We start from the raw sequence: 25,195 nt of genomic DNA on the forward strand, positions 1-25,195 counted from the left end.
GCCTACAAATATAAACACAATTGGAAAAGATAAATAAAAAGTGCAATGGGATCCCACTTTTTATTTGAGATCTGCAAGAACTATGCCTTTTAGAATACTTTATGAATTCTATATACTCACTAAACAGCACTTCCATGATTTTACCTCTCTCCATACTTTTCCCTAATACAGAAAGTTTTGGGATTTGAGGGAAATTATTTTTTTCAGTCTGGTAGCACAATATCTATTTTGAGTCAGTCAGGTCACATATTTTCAATTTTTTGTTCTTTTGTGATACTAGATAAAGGACTCAACCAAGGCTTAGACCCCAGTGTGCTAAGATTCAGATTCTGTAACTTTGTACACACAGTTAGGAATAGTCACTGCTTCAAAAAGACTTACTCTGCCAATGTCCCACAAGAAATCTATCAAGAGCAATGCACTTAGGAAAGACCTGAAGTTCCAGTTCAAAACAACAAAACTATCTTTACTTCATCTTTCCAAATGCCAAGAAAATGCAAATGAGAGTCTGCAACAAGCTTTTCTAACCTTCAATTTAATCTAAAGGGGTCTTTCTTGTGACAAAAACCCCCACAGTTCCATGGATGTTTAAGCCAGGTAAGTGAAACAGGAAGTTGTTCACTCTGCTGATTCCTACTGATTATCCATTTTCCCTATTTATTTATTTCATGTCGTACTAATTATGCAATCCCAGGATTGGTCCACACTTACAAGTAAAATAGTCCTGTGGAACGTTACTTGCTCGAATGCGAGCTGCAGGCCCAGCATATATGTAGAAATCAAGTGGGTTGAAGTAATCAGTCATATATTCTAACTGTTTGCAGTAGGTCATCTCCATCCCTAAAGGACAATATAGAAACAGTTATTTTTTTTATACAATATACAGCAAGGAAGATCAAGTGAATTATAAAATAGATTAAAACTAGTAAGCACACATATTACACAGAGGAAGAAAACAATGACTCAGTAATGTTTAGATTGAAAAAAGAACTATATACATTACCATGATCAGCTAAAACAATAAGGTTTACACATTTGTGCAGGTTTCTTTGTTTAAGTCCATCCATTAGCATCCCCAGTGCTTGATCTGCTAGCTGTAAGGCTTTGATTACCTGAGAGAAAAGCCAGCTTCATTAGAATTTTTCTAAAATTCAAAAATATTTGCACATATTTATTATCTGTAACACCAGCGTAGTATCTAAGAAGGCATGGTGCCTTTCTATCATACACACAGTCCCTTTAAACTTCCTACAGACAACCACTGACCATCACTGAAGTCATGTGAGAACAATCCAGCACAAACCACCCTGCAGCCATTCACAGAGAATGGCTCTTCCCCAGCTGGCATAGCTGACATACAGTATTCCTGTAAGTCCTGCAGTAAGGACATCACCCGCCAGAATCTGAGGACCCCACATCTAAGCACTTGCATTCTTCTTGTCCCCCTAACTCTACTGCACTCTCTTGAATGTCTTGCGTGCATGAACAATGTACACATATACAATTAAACATACTGTGTTTGGTTTTTAAGCCACTCATGCTAAGACAAATGGAGTTCCCTTTCCAATTACGGAGCCTAAAACTACCCTACAAAAATCAGGTTTTCTGTCCTTGTCCTCTACAATGAGGCCTTTTGCAGAACATTTTCAAATATATTAAACAAGACCATACCAAGAAAGAGCTGATAAGCTCCTTAAAGACTGAACTTTTTGCCTGCATGCAAGTGGAAATGTAATGTTTTTCCGTAACAAATTAACAAACATAGAAGTACAGTGTTAAGAATAAATGAAAGACAGTTCTGAGAATTTGCCAGGCCACATGCTTCCAAGTATCACTTGCCAATAAAATTAAAGGTCAGAATAAATACAACTATTAATATTATTGCTAATAGTATGATCTGAATTTATTTTCTGCCAATCTGTTTGGTTTACAGCTCTTTTCATTCACACACTGTTGGAGTCATAACAAGGGGCTCAACCGCAAGCAAGAGTTCTCAATAAAACCTCATAAAACAGTCACAGTAATTTTTTATCTACTAACTTCCCAAGTTTTTTTCATAGTACAGCACCAATCTTAGTGTGATTTAGTCTGAAAGAACCACAAAAAGTACTTACACCACCACTAACTGGTCCAAATGAATGTCCAGAAGAATCGGGTTCTTCAATGTATAAAGTATAGAAATCAGGCCTTGAGTTAGAAATAAATAAGAATTAATTATTATGAGAATTTGAAGAGAGCATTTCAAAAGAACACTTTTATTTTAAAAAAATATTAAACTAAACTCAAAATGAAACTATAAATAACTTCTTTATACTTCAGTATAAACCCATACAGCAAATATAGTCATTAAACTTCCTCTGAGTTTTTTAATTAATCCACATAGACGATTTGAAATTTCAGTTTCAGACACAGTATCCAGTGTCTTTAATCAGTATCCAGAAATCACTCTGAAAAATTTGGAAGATGTCAGGCAGCAGATCAAACTGTTCCTTTATGAGATGTAAGTGGCAATATGCCCTAAAGGATTTCTTCCTGACTGAGCAGTGAGGCTCTAGACAGCATCTCCTAACTGCAAATACATTAGGAATTTGTTAACAAATTGTCATATAAAAGATTTCACTTGTTTACATGTCACAGATTGAGCAGCACAATCAGTACAGACATCTACTTTTCATCTTGAGTTACTGTCTAAAATTACTTTAAGATCTTTAACCTTTCTTGTGCTATATCATTCATACGAAATCTTTTATCCATACACTTAGAGTAGAAACTGAATGTTCCATGATTTCTCTAGGCCATGCCCCAAGAAAAAAGATGCAACAACACATTCCATTCAGACATATGTGCACTTTTTCATCTTTTGTATCTAGCTACGACCTTATCCTGAAAATTAGTAGCTGTACTTACAGAACAGGTCTAAGTTCAGTAAATTATCATTTGAGATGGTGAGGAAGATTCCATGTTTCACAAACACCATTAGAAATTTCAATTGCTAAGCATTAAGACCTGTCTAAGCTATAGTCCCACAAACCAGCTAGATATTAGTAAGCATTACCTCTCAGATTTGGCATAATCGAGCCATTTCAATATACCTGAAATTCTTTGTTCAAATGTAACTGAACTGGAGGGGGGGAAAAAAAAAAAAAGTTAACAAGCCTTTTCTGATAAGCTCTTCTAATTCTAAGATACAGAGAAAGTTCCCACCCTGTAGTAACACAGTAAAGTCACTGATTTGGATTTAAAGAATAATGCATCTTGACATGGTATCAACAATCAGTTTTATTTTTCTAATTTCTGATTGAATGTAACTCACTTTTAATGGTAAATTAGAGACATCCTGACTTTGCAGACACAAACGTGTTGGTGAGAGTACTCATATATTTATGATTAAATACATGCAAAAATGCGATTTCAAGTTCAGGACATAAGCCTGAAGCCAGAATAATTTTTATTCTTTCCAGCATGTATAAACCTTGGGCTTCATATTTTAAAATCAAGTAAAGTCCCCAGTAAAATCTTTGTGAGGTCATGCTTTGTCTCTTATGAAGAAATTCACCCATTAATAGCTTTGCTTTCCCCCAAAGTCATGCACAAGCTTTATGTTAGTTACCAACAGTACTCAGATCTTTTCTGAGTACCAATCCTACATGTCACCGCAAAACCTTAGGTATCTGTAGAGACTTAACAGTTATACACTTGCTTTAGATTATTTCTGTAAATGTGAAGAATCATGGGAGAGTTAGTGAAATCATCATGAAAATTTAGAAATCATTTACAAATATCAATGCCTTCCACAAGGAAAAAAAAACAAACCACTATGAAGGTAATTGCTACATTTTCACATGTGTAACCTGTGAATTAAATACACAAACATACAGAACTATGATTCAGCACATTATCACAAATGCAAGCAAGACCGGAGGGAATTGTTCTGGAATCCTTCTTCCTTCTGTAGCTTCCCTATCCAGCACCCTCTCTTCAATTAGTTTCTACCTTCTATAGCCATTCTTGTAATGGCATCCAAGTTTGTGTTTGTTATCTTAGGGAAAGGTTAACAGAAAGCTTATTCTCCAGTACAAGTATTTTTAAAGGGCTGTCTAGTATGTGTAAGTTTTATCTCTGGAAATATGGTATCATTGGCATAGCTTAGCAGTGGCCACTAATCAGCTATAGGATGCTTTCCTAGTACAAGATCAGCGGTTTGCAGTTGGCTGAAACTCAGAACCGTCTAGGATTGGAGAACACACAGAACCCTTTGACAGTCTCATTGTGAGTCCTCTAAATATTTTTGAAAATTTAAAGTATTATTGGCAGTTCCATGGCAAAACCAGGATCATGTGACACAGCAGTTATCTATCAGACTGTTGTTTAAAAATCTTGTAGTTTAAAAATCTTGTATTGCATTTCCTTCAACTGTCATATGGCAATTTGGATTTTGGGGTAATGTACAGGAATTTGCTACACGCCCTATAAAATCTTACTTGTTGTATACTTCATACAAGGTGGGGTATGTTCCATTAATCTCAACATCAGAGCCTGGCCAAAAGAAGGTGCCTGCTTTCAAATTTTGGTACACTGTTGTCAGCCAGACCTACGGGTAAGATTAAAAAAAAAAAAAAGATTTTATGGCTTTTACATCACTGGAGGACCTCAGATCACCAAAGTAAAAACACATAGTTGAATCAGAAATATGGGCTGCAAGTATGCATTTCTCTTTCTTCTTTCACACACCACACAGGGGCCTGATGAACACATGTCTGATTGGAAGTTTGTTTTTTACATACATATTCCAAAGAAAAATTAGTAGCATGGGAGCCAGGATGTTGCCATTTCTTGGGTATTCTTAGCATAGAAGAAATGCCTGTTAGTGTTCAAGAAGCATTTGGACAATGCCCTTAATAAAATGTTTTAACTTTTGTTCAACCCTTAATTGGTCAGGCAATTGTTGTCAGTCCCTTCCAACTGAAATTATTCTATTCTATTCTATGGATTTTAGTTACACGACTGTATTATAAGAAAGCATATTTCTATTCATCTTAAAGAGTGCAGCTGTGCTTCTGTTCCAAACCTGATGAAATCCTTCATGAAAAAATAGCACCCAAACCTGGGTACTTGAGTATACTATAAATATGACTAGACAGACATATACCTATATATACATGCACACATACAAATATATATATAAAGTAGATATACTATATACTACGTATATTTTTAATATTTTTGTCCCATCATTACAGCTTGATAATTATTCTAGTAAGTGAATAATATTACTCATAACCACAGGTACAATCAGGGTGGGATTTTTTATTAAATGTGCCATGTTCTATAGAAGTGTTCATTTTGCTGGAAATTAATTCTCTTCCTTGCTTTTATATGACTGGACTTTGTAAGTATATTTGTAAATAGCAGTAGATTTTCAGATTTCATTTTGTGGCTTGTTGTCAAAAGACAATGTTTTGTTTGTCAAAAACCCACAATGAAACCATATAAAAAATTTACTGTGGCTTCCTGTGGCAAGATTTCCATTCCAATATGAACCAAAATATTTAAGTCTTTTCTACTAACGGCCACATTAAGTAAAATTTTGAACTCCCAGAATTAACATTTTAAGAGTTCTTTTACTTTCATAAAAAGAAAACTGTTTTGTAGGCAGACCACAATATGAAGCCTACAGTATATTTAGCACATACTGCAAATACATTACACAGCTTTGCATTTATTCTTCTTTTCATTTAATATGGCACATGAGCCACTCTAGACATAAAAGAATACCATGATGAGAAATAAACCTACTGGCTGCCCCTTCCACCATGAGGGCTTGAATTTTTCCGTCCCCGAAAGCGAGAAATGTTCGTTCAGTTCTACATCATACATGCTGTTATCAATAATACCATGAGATTCTGGATACAATCCCTGCAAAATGAAAATAAAAAACGCAATGAATCTTGAAATCAAATGGAGCCTAAACTATGATGATATGCACATTGCTGCAGTGTTGCAATTATTTTTAGGACTGTTTTATTGCAGAAACAGAACATGATTTCCCAACTCACACAGATCATCCATCCTGCAAAGGAATTCAGCATGATTGTCCCCATGCTTTCCCCCCAGTCCAATTAAAACCTGATGTGCTACAGATTAAGTACTATGTATGTCATGTAGCTGTATATCAGCTGCCGAATTCATCCTAACACACTCTCATCAAATGGCTGTGTCATTACCCATACTCACCTGCATCTGACGAGACTGACAAAGATCAGGAATAACCGGTTCACAGACCAGAATCAGATAGCATACATATATAGACACATAGTACATGCAGGCATGACCTATCTCAGCATTTCTCTCTCTCTCTCTCTTTTACACGTATAGCCTGAATTCCCATACCCAATAAATAGATTGGCACCACAAATTCCTTTCTATGTCATCCAGATAATGAAAAGATAAAATAACAAATTCTCACTTACTGTGACAATAGTGTAGTGGTTTGGAAAGGTTTTTGTGGGGTAAACAGCTCTCATGTATTTTGAATGTGTGCCACATGTTTCTGCAACAGATCATGGAATTAATATAAATTTGCTCTTTTTTTTTTTTAAATTGAAAACTTAACACTCTTAAAAACAAAGAAAAAATAACCGGAGTCAGTTGCTGTGGTATTAGAGGGAAAATGTGACTCCAAACAGGGACGCATATATTCTGTTGTCTCCTTGTGAGCTAGGCCTACCGTCATCCCACTGCAGTCAACAGACCCCGGACACTCAGTTCAGCTGCCTAAAGCCTAGATGTCTAGGGCCATTTGAGACATCTCTAATGATCCTGCCTGGCCTTCACATGCTGCTCCTACATCCAGACTGCCAACCCAGAGGAGTGTCTCAGTTACTTCTGAGGCCAGAACGGCACTAGACACATTACATGGTTACGTGATGAGACTGAAGCCTCAGGTCGGCCTATGCAAGATATTCTGCAGAGCTGCCTTGATGACCACAACATCTCAGGACTCAGTTGCTTAAGCCCTGGAGTCTGTTGACATTTGACATGCCTTTTTAGTTATCCAAGACATCTGCATGAGAGTTGGCAGTTTTGATGCAAGATCACCGGAAGACCTATGTTTCCTGACACAGCTGCTGAAGGCCCACCTGGCACACACCACGGCACTCTGAAGCATACTGGAAACAGAGGTTAAAGCAATGATTTGTACTGTGGCACCCTCTGTCTGTAGGTTGAGCTGACCTGCTCTCTAGGCTTTTGCACTGAGCTGTACAGACTGTACTGACCATAAACACACTGGCTACAATGAGCATGGGGACTTCTCACATGCAGACACCTCCTGGAACATACCTAACTGTAGGTGTCGTACTCTGGAAGTGAATCCCACCCCAGGTGGCTCACCTTTGCCTCCCAGCATGGTGTCACTTTTCCGCAATCTAAGGCACTTATCATGCCTGAACATCTGTAATATCTAAATCCACTCTAGTATCCAAAGTATTTACCAACAAAACAAAGGTGTAAAGACTTGAAGATGCCTTAATGCCAGTTTTAAATCTAAAGTCATGTGGAGAAACAGTTCTGTATTAAGCTGTAGTCAGATGATTATTAATTCACACTCAAACACACTTTATTCTTTGATGTACAGTGTTTCAGTCAACAGAAACTCATTTAACTGAACACCCTCAACTAAACAATGAAAGCCTGAAATTATTTTACAAAACTGTTCCAGTGAGGTGCCAAAAAAAAATCTTGAGAGTGTTTAAAGAAAGGTTGAATAATTGACAAATACATGAGAAACTCAGCATAATTTTTAATCAATTTCTCTTGAATAGTAAAGGAGCTATCTTCATAGTGTACGTATTCTTTAACAACTATATTGATTAGCTCTACTAGAACTCATAAGTTAATGGAGAGGAAGTATTTTATGCTACAAATCAGAGTTACTTTTTTTTTTTTGTGAGCAAAGGAATTTCCCTTTCCTTTCCCCTGTAGATTTCTGAGACTTATAAGCATAAATGTGCATAAGCAATTGTTAAAATTGACCACAAATATGAGTAATGCTGAGTTAGATATGTTCTTGTTTGAAAGGATTTCTTGGAAACTTGCACGTAGCATGCTTTTCATGCCTTTTGTCAAGTTGGCAGTTCCTTTTCAACTGTTTCAAAAGACTGGAGCTGAACACTAACTTCCGCATGCATGATTTCTTCACTGATTCAAGTTCCTTCCAATGTCAGAATGACATCAAAGCATAAAATAATTTGCACAAGAAGTCAGGTTTGTGCACTGCTTCAAGTTCAGGCTTCTGGATACCCGCATTGTCCACAAATAAGATTGTTTTTCTATTCAGTAAAATGTAGTAGTTTGTAACATCCGTGTTAAGTTTTCCAATGACCACAATAGAAACAGAATACAATATATTCAGAACAGATACAAACACTGTCAATTTAGACTATTATTGCTGAGAAAAAAAAAATTAATAACTAAGATCACATTTTGTCCAGGTACAAATTATCTTGATAGCTGAGCCCTAAGATATACAGGAAACTCTAACAAAGTGTGCACTAATGGGTCTCCCTTTTTAGAGTCCTTTATAGCCCAGGCTAAAGATCTTCAACTTACTCCTTTTCCCAATATCCTGAAATACTGGAAAACAGTTACTTGAACCTTACTGCAATCATAGAAATTTATTAAATTATACCTATATGTAAATTACATTGCATTTAAGTCTAACATAATATTCACAGATACACTTTTAAACATGCAGCTTCTCTATAATGGCTTAAAATATCTGACTTGAAAAAGTGCATCTTTGAGGAAAGTTTCCCAATAACACAATACATTATTTCTTCATATTATACTTTAATGATGATCTCCTTATCAGCTAGAATTTTTCAATAGAGTACAGAGAATGCAAGTATTCCTTCTCTGGAGCTTTTTTTTCAGTCTTAAACTGTATTTGTATATTTCAAACTGTTTATTTAATAAAAAGCTGCTGACAAAAATTAGAGGCCTTGTTTAAAAAAAACAAAACAAACCCTCACGTTTGTTGTGCACTGAAATACAAGCGTTCATGTATAATAATTAAAATATACAACTGGTAAGGGAGACCTGATTTGTGATTTTCTTATTGCTGAGTAACACACATGCGTGACAGCAGCAAAAGGGACTGGAGCGGTTGCATGCAAACTCTTAAAACAAATAGGCAAAACCCCCCTGGTAACTTACTGAGTTTTTCGATATTTGGCAGCAAAGACCTCCAAGTTTCCAAGTATTCTGCTCTAAACCCATCCATTGAAAAAAGGATAAGTGGTGGCAGGTCAAACCTACAAGAAAATGAGTTTGTCATCGTATAGGTGTTTGGAGAGTTGTTGACCTGTTAAGATCTTTAACAACAAAATAAATTCTACTTTTAAAAGCAGGATTTGGAATTCTCATGTATTCCCAATAATTAATATCACAGTGTGAGATAAACAAATAGTTCAATTTTGAGAGTAAAATTGCAAAAACACACTCCTCCTGGGGAGAAAAAAAATATACAAACTACTCAGTATATATAGAACCTAGGAGAAGAAATTGGGCTTTGTTAATCTTTTAGGTACAAATCTTTAATTACAAGTACAAAGAAACACAGATGCTGCAGACTAGCATCCAAATAAAAGCCCAGAGTGTAAAACAGCCGAAGTACCTCTGTACATAGTAAGGGGTTGAATTCTGATTCTTGTCTCTTAATGCATCTTAAAAAACCTTTCAGGGCACAAGGTGCACAAGGACTGTAAAAGTACAGTAATCACCCAGCAAGCAGTTAGGGTCAGTCGGTCTCTGTGCTGGGAAACGTAATCTCTTTGCAATGCCAGGTTTGTGCTAACCCCTTATCTTAACCACATTTCCTTTGTGAAGACATCAGCAGGCTGTCTATGTTCTTTCCAGTTTCCCAGCTCTCATGGAACTGGAGAACACTTCTTCGCCTCAAGGCCCCTGACAAACTAAACTCAAAGCTACAAAAGGAATGCAGCAGCTGCTCATGTTCTTAGGTTAAGACTCTATGTAAAGAAACAAGGATAAAAGCCTCAGATCTGAGTTCATACAGTAGATATGATAAAACAGGCACAAAGTGCAACTGAGCTCTAGAAGTGTGTTCAGATTCATGTTATAAAAATTCCAACTAGGAAGTGCTAACTGTGAAAATAAACCTCAGCGTTTAAACTTGCTTTCTGTTAACCAACCTAAAAGGGCTCCTAAAGAAAACGGCATTAGCAGTTATATAGTGCTGTTGCTATAGCACCAAGTCACAAAATCAGTAGGATCAAGTCACACGGTTCTGGAAATTCAGTCTTTTGTTAACCATCATTATATATTCCGCAGTCTTCTTAGAAACATACAAAGAAACACAAATATTGTAAACATACAATTAAATTTAAAATGTAGTTTGAAGTAGGCTTCACTCCACATAGCATCTAAAAAAAATCCAACTATTTGTAATTTATAGGAATGGTTCACTACATAAGCCTGGAAAATATTGGGGAAAAAATAATTCATAAAATGCAGTTATTGATAACTGACTCCATTTCTTGAAGTAGTATTTTGAGGGATAACTATTAAAAAAGTTACATATTCACATCAGGCAGTAACTACTATCCCAGTTCGTTTCTCATTCACAGTGGTCTTTCCAAATCACAGAAGTACACTGGCACCAACAGTCTGTATAAAAGCAGTTTGTATAAACGAGCTTCCTGATTTGAATCTGCAATTAAACTGAGCCCTACACAGCAGGGCTGTTTACAGCCCCTAAAGAAGCCCTCCTCCACTAGTTTCCAGCTGTTAACTCAGCAAGTTACTTGTTAACCTAAAAAGTGTATTTTCATACCTATGCTGGGAGGAACCCATGAAGAGGCCACAATACTAAAGGTATTACTGTTATAATTAAACAAAATTGGCAGTAAAATAGAGGGATGGATAACATCACAAATACCACAACTGACAAAAAAATAATCCATTTTTCTTTCAGAACAACTTTTTAAACCACGTTTTTACCTAGCCTCTACCTAGGATTCTGCAATACTGCACAAATAGCAAAATATCTACCAGTGGACATGAGAATTGCCGTGTTCCAGCATTTGTAGATACATGGCTACTTTCATAGCTTCCTTTTTAACGCACCTTTCTTCCTGCAGATAATTCAAGTAAAAAATCCCTGTTACTTAGATAAAAAATTGCAATCACAGATTCTAACAATTACGATAGCTTGCATAAAGTGATTTATCTGAATTATTACAGGTACAATATGGTAACATGAAATGGACTATGAACAATTTGTGATACATGAACCTTGAGATAACTCTAACAATTTTTCCAGGTCTTTGCAAACTGACTTTCATTCTAGATTTGAACTCCTGCACTCTGCTCTGAACTGGAAATGAAAAATTAATGTGCAACAAAATGACAAAGGTTTTAGAAAGCAAAAACACTGCTAGCCACAAACCACTTCTATAGAATATTCCTCAGGGCAGAAACCTTATTCTCAGTATGAAAACCTCATGAAGACCTGCTTCAAGCCACTGCAGTATTTCTGACCATCACAATGATTTTATTTGCTAAGAGAGAAAATAATTTTATCCTACCCAGATGGACACTGAGGAGTTTCAAGTGATACACATGGTTCTTCTACCCAAGGTATTTCACCTAGAAGGTCAAAAGGGAATACTAAGTCAGCATTAAAAAACCACACACAAACAACAAAGCAGTTTCCTGATTGAGAGCGCTTTTTAGAGCTCTTCCTTGTACTTCTTCTGCTTCAATACGGAATTATAGAAACACAGGACTAAAGGTACCTTTAGTATTTATTTAGTGCAACCTATTAGGCTTTCCAACCCTGAAAGGTTTAATGCTTACAGTTCTAAGTTAAAAGCAAAGTATATATACTACACAGAAAAGCAAACAAACAAAATGGAGACAACATCACTGTGAAAGCTTAGACTAAGTTTTATCATGTTTTAAATGGAAAACACTTAAATTGTATCCTGTCCACACTGGATTACTGCCTTCTCTTTTTGCAGATACCTCTTACACATTTAGAGATGGTTGCCAGGCTCCCTTTACCCTTTATTTTCCTGTAAAGAGACCAAACTCCTTCAATCTTCCCTTTTTGACAATGGCTTTCAAATTTCAAGTAATTCTTTCTGTTCTCCTTTGAATATTCTCCACCTGCTTCACAGCTGTACTCATTTATGCGAATATTTGCCCATCTCTTTGGAAGAAATAAGGGAGGTCAGTAAGAGAAGAAAGAAGGAAAGCATCCAATAAAGGAAAGAATACAAATAAAAGAGAAGAAGCAGTGGCTGTTAAAGTTCTTGGCTCACCACAGAAAACTTCTCTCCCAGTTAAGCAGCCAAAGGCTGGGATGTACAGTGACTGTAACTAGGTCAGCTCAATCAATTTAGCACCTAGTCAAATTCCTGACTGCTTTTAACTTCAATTTGCATTTAGATGACAAAGTAATTTTGCAGCACTTGCCCTAAATCTCTGACACCTCACAATATAAAGGAATTCTGATAACACATAACATGTTTTATGCCACTGGCATACTCCTCAGGTACCATTCCTGTAATCCAGTTTGATCAGTGCTATTCTTTATGTGTTGAGCCAGAATCTGTATGAAATAATCAGCCATGAACAAAGATACTCAGAAATAACTAAAACTTAAGAAACCCAAATTGAAAATTGATTTCTAATTAAAAGGATGGGAAATTTTAAATTAGGAATGATTACTACAATATGTACTTTGGATTGCATGAAGTTTGAAGCAGGAAACATGTCTTCATCTATTTTGGGGAAAAAAAAAAAAAAAAAAACCAACAACCCAAAACCCACAAACACACAACCCAAAAACCCCACATTGGGTATACTGCTGCATTACTGCTGCAATATTCAAAACATTCTGTCCTTCTTATGAATGACACACATTCATACTGTTGTCCAGAAACTGTCTTTTTCCCAGTCAAAAGTAACAAAAGTTTCACCTCAGAACTTCTTAATTTTCCAAAGCGTCTCTGTAAAACGAATCTTGAGAAACAAATGCATCTACCTTTTCATTTGCCGTGTTTGGCCACCTATTTATTTCACAGGACAGTTTATATGTAAATATTTTTGAATTTTGATTTACCTTTGCAAACACTGTTGTAGTTTACACAGCAATCTTTTTTCTCCAAGCAGTCATCAGAACAAGAACAGTAACTTCCAGGTATCCGTGTCTCACCACAACGGAAATTAGTGCACTTCCAAGATCGGGCTGAAAATTGGAAGAAAAAGATTATGGTAAACTGTAATTTACATGTCCTGCTTGAGGTGCTTTAGAAGTTTTATCTGAAAGGAAAACTCAAGATTTCGTTTAACACATAAGCCTCTTTCTGCAACCACTGAATAGTAACACAGAGTCATAGAATAATTTATTGTACAAAGGTGTCCCCGAAGTCATTCTGTTCAATGCCTTCCAACCTTCCAGCATGATCTAAAAAAAAATAATCTAAGCCATATTTCTCCTACAGAAGGGACAGAGAATTTCCTGCTTTTGTGTGCAATTCCCATCAGACAGCAAAAAGAGAGACGTAAGGGCTGAAGCGGACAAAGCGATAAGGATGAAGAAATCCCTATGTGAGCAACTGCCAGGAGAGCAGAAAGAGTAACTGGAGAGGACTCCAGCCTCGATGCAGAGCCAGGCTGGCCCCCTGGACGATGAGTACGCTCCTCCAACCCCAGGCTCCCCACGGAGAGCTGCATGAGGCTGGAGGCTACACCTGACCAGGAAACAACTGGTCATTTTCGAATGTGCAAGAGGTACCAACACAGCAGCACTGTTTCAGGGCCCTGATCAAAGATAACCTTTGATTTCTGCTCATGGTCATCCACAGCTTCATCTGGTTAGGAAATATGGGTTGCAAATGCTTTGGTTAGCCCTGGGGAATAAAAACGCAAGGATCTGATCTGAGAAAGCCACAGGAAGATTTTGTGTCCTGCCAGGCCTCCAAGTTACAACCCTCTAGAGTGCAGCAGCGACTTGACACTGATACATCTTTCCCTCCCTGAGGGAATGTGACATAACTTTTGTGTACCTGCATAAATAAGAGGATTTATCCTTCTCTTATCACATAAAACCCAAATGCAAAATGAAACAGAAACCATTGAGCGTTGCCTGTAGGGAACATACTTGGCTGCACGCAGGTGTCCTCGTAGTCCCAGCAGCAGTCCACTGTCGCACCGGCAGCCGCGCACCTCTTTCCCATGGGGCTCATTGCACTTGTGCCTGCAGCTGACTGTAAGGAGAAGGCAGTAAGTCTGAATGCTTGGATAACCCTGTCCCAGACAGGTCAGTGAAATGGGTCACGGACATGGGCTGCAGGGAGAAATGTGCTGAATAACTTCCCAAGTCATTTTCCAGTGTGGTCACTAGTTCAGGGATCTGCAAGATGAAATGAAAGCTGTAGGAGGTCCTCTGGGCCTCGAAGGTCCTGGTGGCTGGGCTGTGCTCAACCAGAGCTTCTGGCAGGGCTGTTTCTACACAGGAAGCTGTGCCCAGGTGTCCCACCCTCCCAGCATGAGGAGGGGAAAACTGGCATCTCCCTTGCTCGTCTCTAGGTCCAGGATGTGAGAGGAGGAGTGACACTCACTTGGAGATTCCCTAATGTACCTGATGGGAAGCTGTATGGGATCAGGGCTCCCTCAGAGCCAGACACCCAGAGCCATGGAGGCTCCCCAGGTACAGTTGGGCAGGGCCTGACAGCCAGGGCCCATCTCACTGCCCCAGCCAGTAGCAGGGCAGCCGGGAGGCGGGGGCGAGGGGGGGGGGGTGACACCAGGACAGCCATACCCCAGGCAATAGTCACGTCCCTGGAGACAGACCAAGGCCAGGTTCTTGGCCTGTGGGGCCTGGATTGGTGGGATCCATGGCAGAGCAGGGCAGAGCTGGGGGACCTGGGACACCTGCTGATGGCTCCGAGGGCTGAAATGGGGTCTTGGGCCATGAGCAGGGTGTGAGCAGCCCCAGTGGGCTGGGCATGGCCCATAAGGCTTATTAGTGCACTCGGAACTCTGACCATATCTCTCCCACTTAAGCATTAGAACATTCCTTGAAAGTTTCTAAATTTTTGATAGAAAGAAAGAAAAAGGTCCAAATGAGAGGCCTTGTGTTGGAAATGGACATGCAGTTCCTCACCACAGATCTGATACCTTTGTGCAGGGAGAAGGAAAAACTGTGGATCTCCCAAGGACACTTGAGAACAACCCCAAATCTCCAAACATCACTTGCAGCTCCACAGCACCCAGGACAAGCCTTGTGTCCACATTCTCTGTACAGCAGAAATACTGTCTGAACCACTCTGAGCACCTACACTTCCAACTTTTGTGTCCCTTCACACCATTAGACAGGGCTAGGTATAACTACTCAGATTTACTGGTGCAATTATAGTTGCCACAAAGTTAATGCTTTTGCAGGGTGTGCTGACTGCAAAATTTGGGCTTTAATAACCACTGTATAAACCACTGTGAGCTATAATGATTTTTTTCAAGCCAGCTAGCTTGTTTCACATGTAGAAAGTTCTCACATTGTACCTTACACCTTAAGTGCTTACATAACTATTGTTCAGTGCAAGAAAGCTTTTCAAATTATTAGAGTAACAAACAATATATGTCATGAGCATAAGTGGATCTGTCAAAAGTAGAGATGGAAAGAAGTTATTGAGTTAAGTGTTAAGTGTTTTATGACTGGAGTCTATTCTGTCAGGAAAGAGCCATGATTTTTCACGAACTAACATAAACAGATGCAAACAGGGGGTTTTGTACTTTTTTTGGCTGAAGTTCAGCGTATTTAATTTTATTTTTCCTCTATCCATTGGCTTTTGAACAACTCAGAGTTGTTCAGATGGTCTACCTGGTTTAAAATGGTACAGAATATAGAACGGTGAGTCTACGTCAGAAAAAACATAGAACTTTTCCTCTGTCTGTAATGGAACTGTTCATACACCTCATAATTTGCAACCCATGCTTCTAATTTCTTTACAATATTTACATAAGTACGTGAGGTCAGGTATTTAGTATTCATTAACTTTTATTTGGAATAGTCAGTACAATTACAGGAGCTATAAGGAAATTTATCTTGAGTATATAAATAGAATCAACTGTACTATCACCAAATGCAAACTCCATGCTAATTTTTAAGCATACAGAATGACAGGTCCTTCTGACGCCTTTCCAGGCCCCTTTTCCAGAGACCACAAACCCCCAGCACCCATCTTGACTCCCCTTGCTCCTGAAGAGCACGTCAGTACAATTACAGGAGCTATAAGGAAATTTATCTTGAGTATATAAATAGAATCAACTGTACTATCACCAAATGCAAACTCCATGCTAATTTTTAAGCATACAGAATGACAGGTCCTTCTGACGCCTTTCCAGGCCCCTTTTCCAGAGACCACAAACCCCCAGCACCCATCTTGACTCCCCTTGCTCCTGAAGAGCACCACTCTTACTGCACAAGGGTGCGTGCCACTCAGGGCTGTAGCTTCTCCTCCCACTCCGCAGTGTACTAATGTGTCTTGCAACTTCATCCTTCCCAAGCAGGTCTTTTTATGAAAGTAGCAAATAAAGTTAGTCAGTCTCTACGTAGGGTCACTCTGCAACACCGGCAGTCAGAGGCACCAAAATGCTAACATGATGATTGGGTGCCATCTTTCACTTACTACTACTCTGACCAAGTTCCTCAGGTAAATGTCAGTGAAGGCTCATGTTGTGGGTATCTACGTATTTTACACAGAAAGTTGTAATGCAACATACGTGTCATCAAAGAGCAATTACAGTTCCAACTCATCCTATTTGCTAGGCCCATAGAATCATAGAATCACAGAATGGTTAGGGTTGGAAAGGACCTTAAAGATCATCTAGTTCCAACCCCCCTGCCATGGGCAGGGACACCTTCCACTAGACCAGGGTGCTCAAAGCCTCATCCAGCCTGGCCTTGAACACTTCCAGGGATGGGGCATCCACAACATCTCTGGGCAACCTGTTCCAGTGCCTCACCACCCTCTCCGTGAAGAATTTCTTCCTGACATCTAATCTAAACCTCCCTGATTTCAATTTATACCCATTACCCCTTGTCCTATCACTACAGGCTCTTGTAAAAAGTCCTCTCCCAGTACCCTTGTAGGCCCCCTTCAGATACTGGAGGAGCTGAGACGTGATGAATAAGTAAATAAACAAGTTCAATATGTGTTGATTATGAATGAGAAAGACACTATGCTTCCATGAATTCCCCCAGTATTAGATTACTATTGTTTATTCACATGTGCTGCAGTTGTTTTCATCTGGCTTGACCCCCGATATCAACATGCTACTTTGTTTTTCTAACTAAAAAATATCATTTTCCCAGATCAAAGCATAACACCCTTTCTACTATAGCTTTACAGAAATTGAAGTTTTCACAGAAAATTCATAATCAGTATCATTAACCACCTGAACTATGCCAAATGCCCCCAAAAGTGTGAGTCCTGAAGATGGCCTAATGATCTCTTCTACAAAACATTTTTTTAAATAATTGCAAGGTATTACATGTAATAAGATGGCTCCCATCTCAAGTTTCCTAAAAATATTACTTTGATAAAATTTCCAAACCTGTTGTATAAACTAGGTTTAATGCTTATGGAAAAAGAAGCAAGGCATTCAGTGGTTTAGGATAGGTTGTTCAAGTCTAGATCATGAGTGTAGAGCATTTATACAATCTAACTTGAAAAATGCAAGAACTTTAAAAGGCTGTAAGTTTTCACAGTGCATTTGCATCACACTATAAAAGAGCCTCTGCTGAAGGCCTTTACCGGATCTAAGTCAGCAGTAATTATGCGGAAAGTATCACAAACATACCTTGCTCCTCGTCTCCACGGTTCAGTCCTAGTCCTAAACCTAGTCCCAGGGATATAACCACCAAAGCACACAGCAGAACCTGGCACATAGAGACAGGAAATAAAGTTCACAATTGTGATAAACTGTTATGTTTATTAGAAATTAACAGTGTGATTATTATTTCTATGAACATATGATTTCTTATGAACTGATCATTTCTCTGAACTTGTTCATCAAAAAACAAGAGACATTCTCAGCCTGAAGACAGAAGAGGCACAAGAATGATAATTTCCTGAACTGCTTACAAGCCAACACCTTAATACCACACTTTTAACCTATGGCCAGTCTCATGTTGTAATTGGGGAAGTCTTTGCCGGGGAAAAGACAGCAGGAAGTAGTCAATATATTTACCTAGTCTGAAAATTCTTTATCTGTGCAAAGAGAAGGTAATTCCTTTTATTCAACTTCTGTGTTTTCCTGAAATGCTTACAAGGAATTCTTAAGAGACTCAGCTGGATTGAGGCTGCAAGTGTCAAATTTTCATCCACGTGCCAGTTTCTCATACTGAGTCACCCCACTAGTGAGTTAAAGGAAATTGGGAAGAGACGACCAGCCCAAGGAGTCCCATCACAGAAAGCAGCATAACGTTTGGGAGATTGAGGAGGCCTCCATCAACTCAACAGGCACTCCAGATGAAGGGCTGTGTGTGCTGGCTGAAAGTCAGCGTGAAAAGGGACAGTGCTGTCACAGTAAGTGTATGCACCTGCCTCTTCACTAAGGCAACAACGGGAAAGAAAATCCATATCACAGAAAACCACCATAAGTCTGCCCAATTTACTTCCCATTTTTGCCTCAGAACCTACTTTTGTCTCCTGTCTTTTCCAGGAACCACCAGGCACTAGCAAATACTAATAATCAAAATCAAGAAGAAATAAGAGCAGCTTACCCTTGTACTTGGTATTACTGTAATGGAGTCTCTTAACTGAGACTACAGCAGTTATAAGGGCCCAAGAAAAACTGTGTGAGTATGTAGGATATAACCAAGCACACATATGCCATCCTGTTACTTTTCATCCATCCCTCCTCACAGAAACACCCACCCTGCACTCTTTGTTACTGCCCTGCAGGTGCTGGGCAGAAGTGTGGCAGCAGGGAGGGCTGCCCAGTTCTCAAGTGTGGGTGTACAATTTGGCCGTGGAGAAACTCCATTCCTGGACACAGTCTAAGCGCACATTATTCCTTCCCATATACCAGGAAGATCCAGGCAATCAAGCCCGGAAGGCAGGAGTGTAGCATGCTCCAACTGGCCCTCTAACAGAGACGGCCAGTTCACCTAACTGTGTGTCTGGTGCAGCACATACCTCTTCCTCTGGACAGATACAGTTGGAGAGGCTACTTCTAGACCCCATGCTTTCTCCTCCTGCTTCTATGGTCCCTGCGACCGTGCTCAAAAATATTCCTGTTTCTCCCTTGCTGCCCACCATCTCCAGCCTCATGTCACTGATGTTTTTCCCAAGCAACACCAAACACCAGTAACATCAAAGCTACTTCATTCACACTTTTCTCTCTCCCACTTTTACTTTCTTCCTGCTGCTCAATCCCTGGTTTTGGTACAGAATAAACACCCCAAAAGGATGAATGGAAATGGAAATGGAGAACGAGCTCTGTAAGAGGGACTAAGAGTGTTTGGAAAGATTGCCCAAAGTGGCAGAAACTCCGAAGTCTCTTGAGGAGAGGCCCCAGGCGTGAAGGCAGTAGTTTAATCCTTCTGCTTGTTTTAGTTGGGACAGAGTCAATTTTCTTCACAATAGCTGTATGGGGTTTGTTTTGCATTTGCACTGAGAAGAGTATTGATATAACACTGGTGGTTTTAGTTGTTGCTGAGGAGTGTTTGTACCACGTCAAGGGCTTTTTCGGTTTCCAGTGTTGCGCCTGTGTTCCCAGCTTCTTCACTACAAGGAGCTGGGAAGGAACACGGTCACGACAGCTGGCCCAGACTGGCCAAGGGAATATTTCAGTTCATAAAATGTCATGCTTGGTATATGGGTTGGGCTGTCTTGCTCTCTCTCTGGCTCTGGCTCTCGGTCGGTCGGCAGGTGGTGAGCGGTTGTATCCTTTGTTTTCTTTTCCACTATTTTCATCGCATATTATTAGTACTGTTATAATTATTGCTATCATTATTTTATTTCATTTACTTTCAATTATTAAATTGTTCTTGTCTCAACCCATGGGTTTGTCTTTTCCTCTGACTCTATTCCTCCACTGGAGGAAGGGGAGGAGGAGAGCAAGTGGCTGTGTGGTACTTAGTTGTTGACTGGAACTGAACTACAACAATCCTACACCCAGTCAGCAAGGACTGGGAATCAGGGGGTCCTGTTGGGCTAGAGCAGTGGCTGCTCTTTCTGGGCAGGGAGTATAATGTCTTATTTCACTAAGTACTGACCAGTCCAATCACCAGGGCATACACTTTTTGCCTCAAAGTTCACTCTGGTTTTACCCTCTGTTTGCATTAAAACTCACATTTGTAACTGAAATTAATAGATGATACCGAGTTGAAAGTACAGCTATTACAGCAGCAAACATTCCCAATGCTGAAAGCAATGAGAGAGCTGAAGTGAAAACCAAAAACTCATAGCAGGTATGCAGATGAGATGCTGCATTTATTACAGCACTTACACAAAGCACCTTGATTTTGAGACATTCATCCTTAAGATGAAATAACACTGGTAGCACCTATGCAAAACATCAGACTTTCCAAGTTAACTTTTATGTGTAAATTCAGGAGTATTTATTCATAAAAAAAGTTATTCCTAATGCATATATGCCCTGTTCAATTTGTGAGTACACAATTCTCTGCCTAAGCCTGCAGGAAGAAGTTGCCAAGGAGGTATTTTGTGCATATACTTTATAAAAAATGTAGATAAATGGCATAGAATATTAACAGTTTACACCTCCAATATTTAGATTTTGGGGTTTTTTTCCATATAGGCAAGCAATTGAAAACTAGTGTATTTGGAAGAATGAATATGTTTTAGGATAATTAAATTTCTCACTTTATTCTTCCAAGTACCATTTGAAAGTATCATTTACTTTCCTTCATAGGCATTTTTCTCACATTATTTCTCATGATTCATTTATTTGTACTGAAGAGTCACATATATTTTATGAAGACTTAAGGAAAAAATGTCTGTAATTTTACTTTCTCTTCCCCCCCCCAATTTCTAGTATTTCCCTCCTATTTTATGCAGTCCTTGCACCCTGCAGCATTAAGTAGGAAGCTGTACTACGTGGAATTGTACTGATGACATAGAGCTGAAGAGTATCATAACTTGACTCTCTTTTTCATAGGGCTGTTTTCAAAATTAAGTTTCGAGTCTTTCCAAAATCAGTACCTGTCATTTTATCTAAATTCCAGTTTACAGATGCAAGAGCTTGTGCAAATATATTTATTTATTTATCCATTTATTTATTTAATTAATGTTTGTTTCTTTTGTGGTCACAAACAGAAGCTTAAAACTGTGTATTGGCTGCAAAAAAAGACTTTAAAAAAAAAAAAAAAACACAACAAAATCCTACGCATTGTTATTTACAAGGCAGCTGCACGACTCTTAAAAGCCCTGGGGAAGAGGGGAAGAGCTGACAGGAGATTTGAGGTGTGGGACTGACGATGCTGTATCAAACAGTTCCCTCGTCTTTCCCCATGCCTTGCTTCCCGAGTGTTTTCCACCGGCGCCTTGCCTACATGTTCTGCTTTGTTAACAAATCCAAAGATAAAAAAAGTAAGCAGAAAGGAACTGCGGCCGCTTTGGGCACACGCGAGAACTGTCAGGTTATGGTAGTAAAACAAACAAGTGCCATTAACTGCCAGAGGAAACAAACAAACAAACAAACAAACCCAACGCGTTCGTTTGAGAAGTACCAGAAGAACTTGAGCTGTTAAACCAGCAGCCCCGAAGAACAACAGCACCTACTTACAGCACAGATGACTTTGTATTTCAGGAGAGCTTTTTTCTTCACGTACTCGTCTGGTTGTAAAGACATCTCATCCAAACGACTGTTTTGATGCTTGATGATATCATCCTGGAGCTCCATCTCGCCGAGATCCGCCTCTCGGCTCCGCGAATGCTGCGCTCCCCACTTGAGCCGCGACCCAGGCGCTACTCCTGCGCCGAGTGTGTACGTACTTTGCTCACAGGTTGTGGTTTGTTCTTTTAATGAGATCCTTTTTTTTTTTTTTTTTTTTGCATCAGGGGTAGGTTTGCAGGAAGCCAAAGTAAGCAGGAAAACGATTTAGAAAGGTCAAAGGCTGAAAAGCCTTATCTGTGTGCAGAGAAACTTTCTGTCACATTTCAAGATAAGGAAGGCATTAAGTAAACTCTTAACTGGAGATTAGGAGTAATATGTTGCTAAGCAATAAAATGCAAAAATGCCACAAATTCAAGTACTCAACTATTTGGTTAAAAGTTTGTCATCCAGAGTATTTGTTATCTTCAAAGAAAGTGTTAAAAGCATTAAACAAAGACAATACGAAAGCAGACAACTTCTTAACCCCAGGTCTGTGTCACGCCTATGTTTTCAGGTCCCTTCCCTTATTTAGCAAGAGAGGATTCCTCCCTTTTAGTTTCAATCCATCATTGTCACGTACTTCTTTCAGCTTGTAACACGGGTTTTTTTCAGTAGTGCTAGATGTAGTCATTAAAACAAACGGTACACAGCCAAGTCAAATTCAATTAAAAGGTCTTGTTTAAGTACAAGATGAAATCTGCTTGTTTTCAAATTAGGTGGTTAATGGAAGGGTTGGTTGTTATGAAAATGTACCTTCAGAGCCTACTAGGGCTATGTAAGTGTAAATATCCAAATGCTGATGTGATTCTAAAGTTGAGCACCGCATGAGCTGTAATTTATAATAAATAAATGTATAATATTTATGATTATAAAAACATCCAAAACATAGTACTATATGAGCTGGTATGAAGAAAATTACCTCCATCCCTGTGCAAACCAGTACAATCTCTATGCCTTATTCCATGCCATTGGTGTCATGCTCAGGTCCAACATTAACCAATACATCCCCATTAATCACCCCCTTCCCTCCCTGCCCATCCTTTGATATATGGACAGATATCATTCTCTCAGACTACAGGTCACCCCTGTAAATAAAATGTCCATTGGGTTCTTTTTTTCCATGACCTGTGTTCCATCTGTTAGAGCAGTTCCTCAGGAAAGAGAGGAAGTGTGTTGTGTGGAGTTGCTGACTGCCAAAACCTATTCAAGTTGGGTCACACTTGCAGGGCTTCTTGTGAATCTTGTCCTCTGTTCAGCTGGTTTCTGCTATAGTGCTTCCTCTAACAGGCAGCTTAAACAATGGGTTACAACAATTTAAAGTTATGTCCGTTACAAACGCCACGCCTGATTCCTTTGAGGCTAGAAGATTTAATATTGCAATGAGCTTGCCCATGCTCCGGTATGGACTTACGCACAGGCAGCAGGAAAGCTGCCCTGTGGAAAAGGACCTGGGGTTGCTGGCCGACAGATGGCTGAATATGAGCCAGCAGTGTGCCCAGGTGGCCAAGAAGGCCAATGGCATCCTGGCCTGCACCAGGAACAGTGTGGGCAGCAGGATGAGGGCCGCGATTGTCCCCCTGTACTGGGCACCGATGAGGCTGCACCTCGAATCCTGTGTTCAGTTTTCGTACCCTCACTACAGCAAAGACATGGAGGTGCTGGAGTGTGTCCAGAGAAGTGCAGCGGAGCTGGGGAAGGGTCTGGAGCACAAGTCCTGTGAGGAGCAGCTGAGGGAACTGGGGGTGTTCAGCCTGGAGAAGAGGAGGCTCAGGGAGACCTTATGGCTCTCTACAGCTACCTGAGGTAGCTGAGGTTGCAAAGAGGTGGGTCTTGGTCTTCTTCCAAGTGATAGGACAAGAGGCAATGATATCCGTTTGTGCCAGGGGAGGTTTAGATTGGATATTGGGAAAAATTTCTTCACCGAAAGGGTTGTCAGGCATTGGAACAGGCTGCCCTGGGAGGTGGTTGAGTCACCATCCCTGGAGGGATTTAAAAGCTTTGTAGATGTGGCACTCAGGGACATGGCTTAGTGGTGGACTTGGCAGTGTTAGGCTTACGGTTGAACTTGATAATCTTAAAGGTCTTTTTCAATCTAAATGATGCTGTGATTCGGAGGGGTACCTGCACCACTGCGAACCCATCCACAGCCGCAGACACTTTGGAGTGTATCTGCTCCAGCATGGAGTTACTCTCAGGTCACAGTCCCTTCAACTGGAGTTGAGACTACAGTTACAGCATGCCTACTACAGCAGTACAGGAACAGCAGCAATGCCCTGGCCATGTGCCAGCCTAGGCACGTGGCCAGTGCTGTTATCAGAATGTTCCCAGGCACAGCAAAGCAAGATGATAAGCACTACAGCAAATAGCAGCCACTGACAGTCACTGGACTCAAATATAAAGCAAAGCAAGCAAGCCCCGTGGCAAGCACAGGAGCCCGCCAATTAATAGCTAAACAGCTGTAGCAGCTATAAATCCGCGCTAGCACATTCCAATCAAATCTGTCTTTATCTCGAACCCCTCTGGCTCTGGTAGGCAGCTCAGCCCTACACAGTCCCTCACTCATTTCCCCACAGTGAGATGGAGGGGGGAAGGAGAATCGGGAGGTTAAAAATGAGAAAACTTTTAGTTGAGATAAAGGCAGTTCAACAGGTAAAGCAAAAGCCGCACACACAAGCGAAGCAAATCAAGGGATTCATTCACCACTTCCCATTGGCAGGCAGGTGTTCAGCTATCTCCAGGAAATCAGGGCTTCATCATATGTAACGGTTACTTCGGAAGACAAACACTATCACTTTGAACATCCCCCCTTCCTCCTTCTTCCCCCAGCTCTATATATTGAGCATGACGCCATATGGTATGGAATATTCCTTTGGTCAGTTGGGGTCAGCTGTCCCCCCAACCTCTTATGCACCTCCAGCCTACTCACAGAGAAGGCCTTGAGGCTGTGTAAGCACTGCTCAGCAATAGCAGCAGGGAGGGGTATCATCACAAATCCAAAACATAGCACCATACAAGCTACTATGAAGAAAAATAAATCCATTCCAGCCAAAATCAAGACATAAATTTACAATAGTAGCAAATTTGACCTCGGAGAGTGTGAATCATCAGTGTAGTTACCCAGGGTTATTTTTCTGTTCCTATTGATATAGAAGAAAATAATTTAGCAAATGGATCAGGATGTGATCTTATATATTTTATTTTGCTACTTTTACCTAATTATTGCTCTAATTTGTGTGCCTGTGTGGATGAACAAGCAGCT

General features: G+C 39.7%; 1 protein-coding gene across 1 annotated transcript in view; it reads right to left on the reverse strand.

Annotated features, from left to right (window-relative positions):
• The window catches only part of ENPP3 (ectonucleotide pyrophosphatase/phosphodiesterase 3), a 39,848-nt gene extending 17,885 nt beyond the window's left edge, over nucleotides 1-21,963 (reverse strand). Inside the window, 14 exon segments of the mRNA XM_010148549.1 lie at nucleotides 706-840; nucleotides 1,004-1,112; nucleotides 2,115-2,187; nucleotides 3,056-3,121; nucleotides 4,482-4,591; nucleotides 5,797-5,916; nucleotides 6,471-6,550; nucleotides 9,217-9,314; nucleotides 11,610-11,670; nucleotides 13,151-13,276; nucleotides 14,192-14,229; nucleotides 14,231-14,297; nucleotides 17,893-17,971; nucleotides 21,847-21,963. Coding sequence (XP_010146851.1) covers nucleotides 706-840; nucleotides 1,004-1,112; nucleotides 2,115-2,187; nucleotides 3,056-3,121; nucleotides 4,482-4,591; nucleotides 5,797-5,916; nucleotides 6,471-6,550; nucleotides 9,217-9,314; nucleotides 11,610-11,670; nucleotides 13,151-13,276; nucleotides 14,192-14,229; nucleotides 14,231-14,297; nucleotides 17,893-17,971; nucleotides 21,847-21,963 — 1,279 coding nt within the window.
• Between the last annotated feature and the right edge of the window lie 3,232 nt (nucleotides 21,964-25,195).

This window comes from Eurypyga helias, unplaced genomic scaffold (genome assembly GCF_000690775.1).
Source record: "Eurypyga helias isolate BGI_N326 unplaced genomic scaffold, ASM69077v1 scaffold2760, whole genome shotgun sequence".
Taxonomy (NCBI): domain Eukaryota; kingdom Metazoa; phylum Chordata; class Aves; order Eurypygiformes; family Eurypygidae; genus Eurypyga; species Eurypyga helias.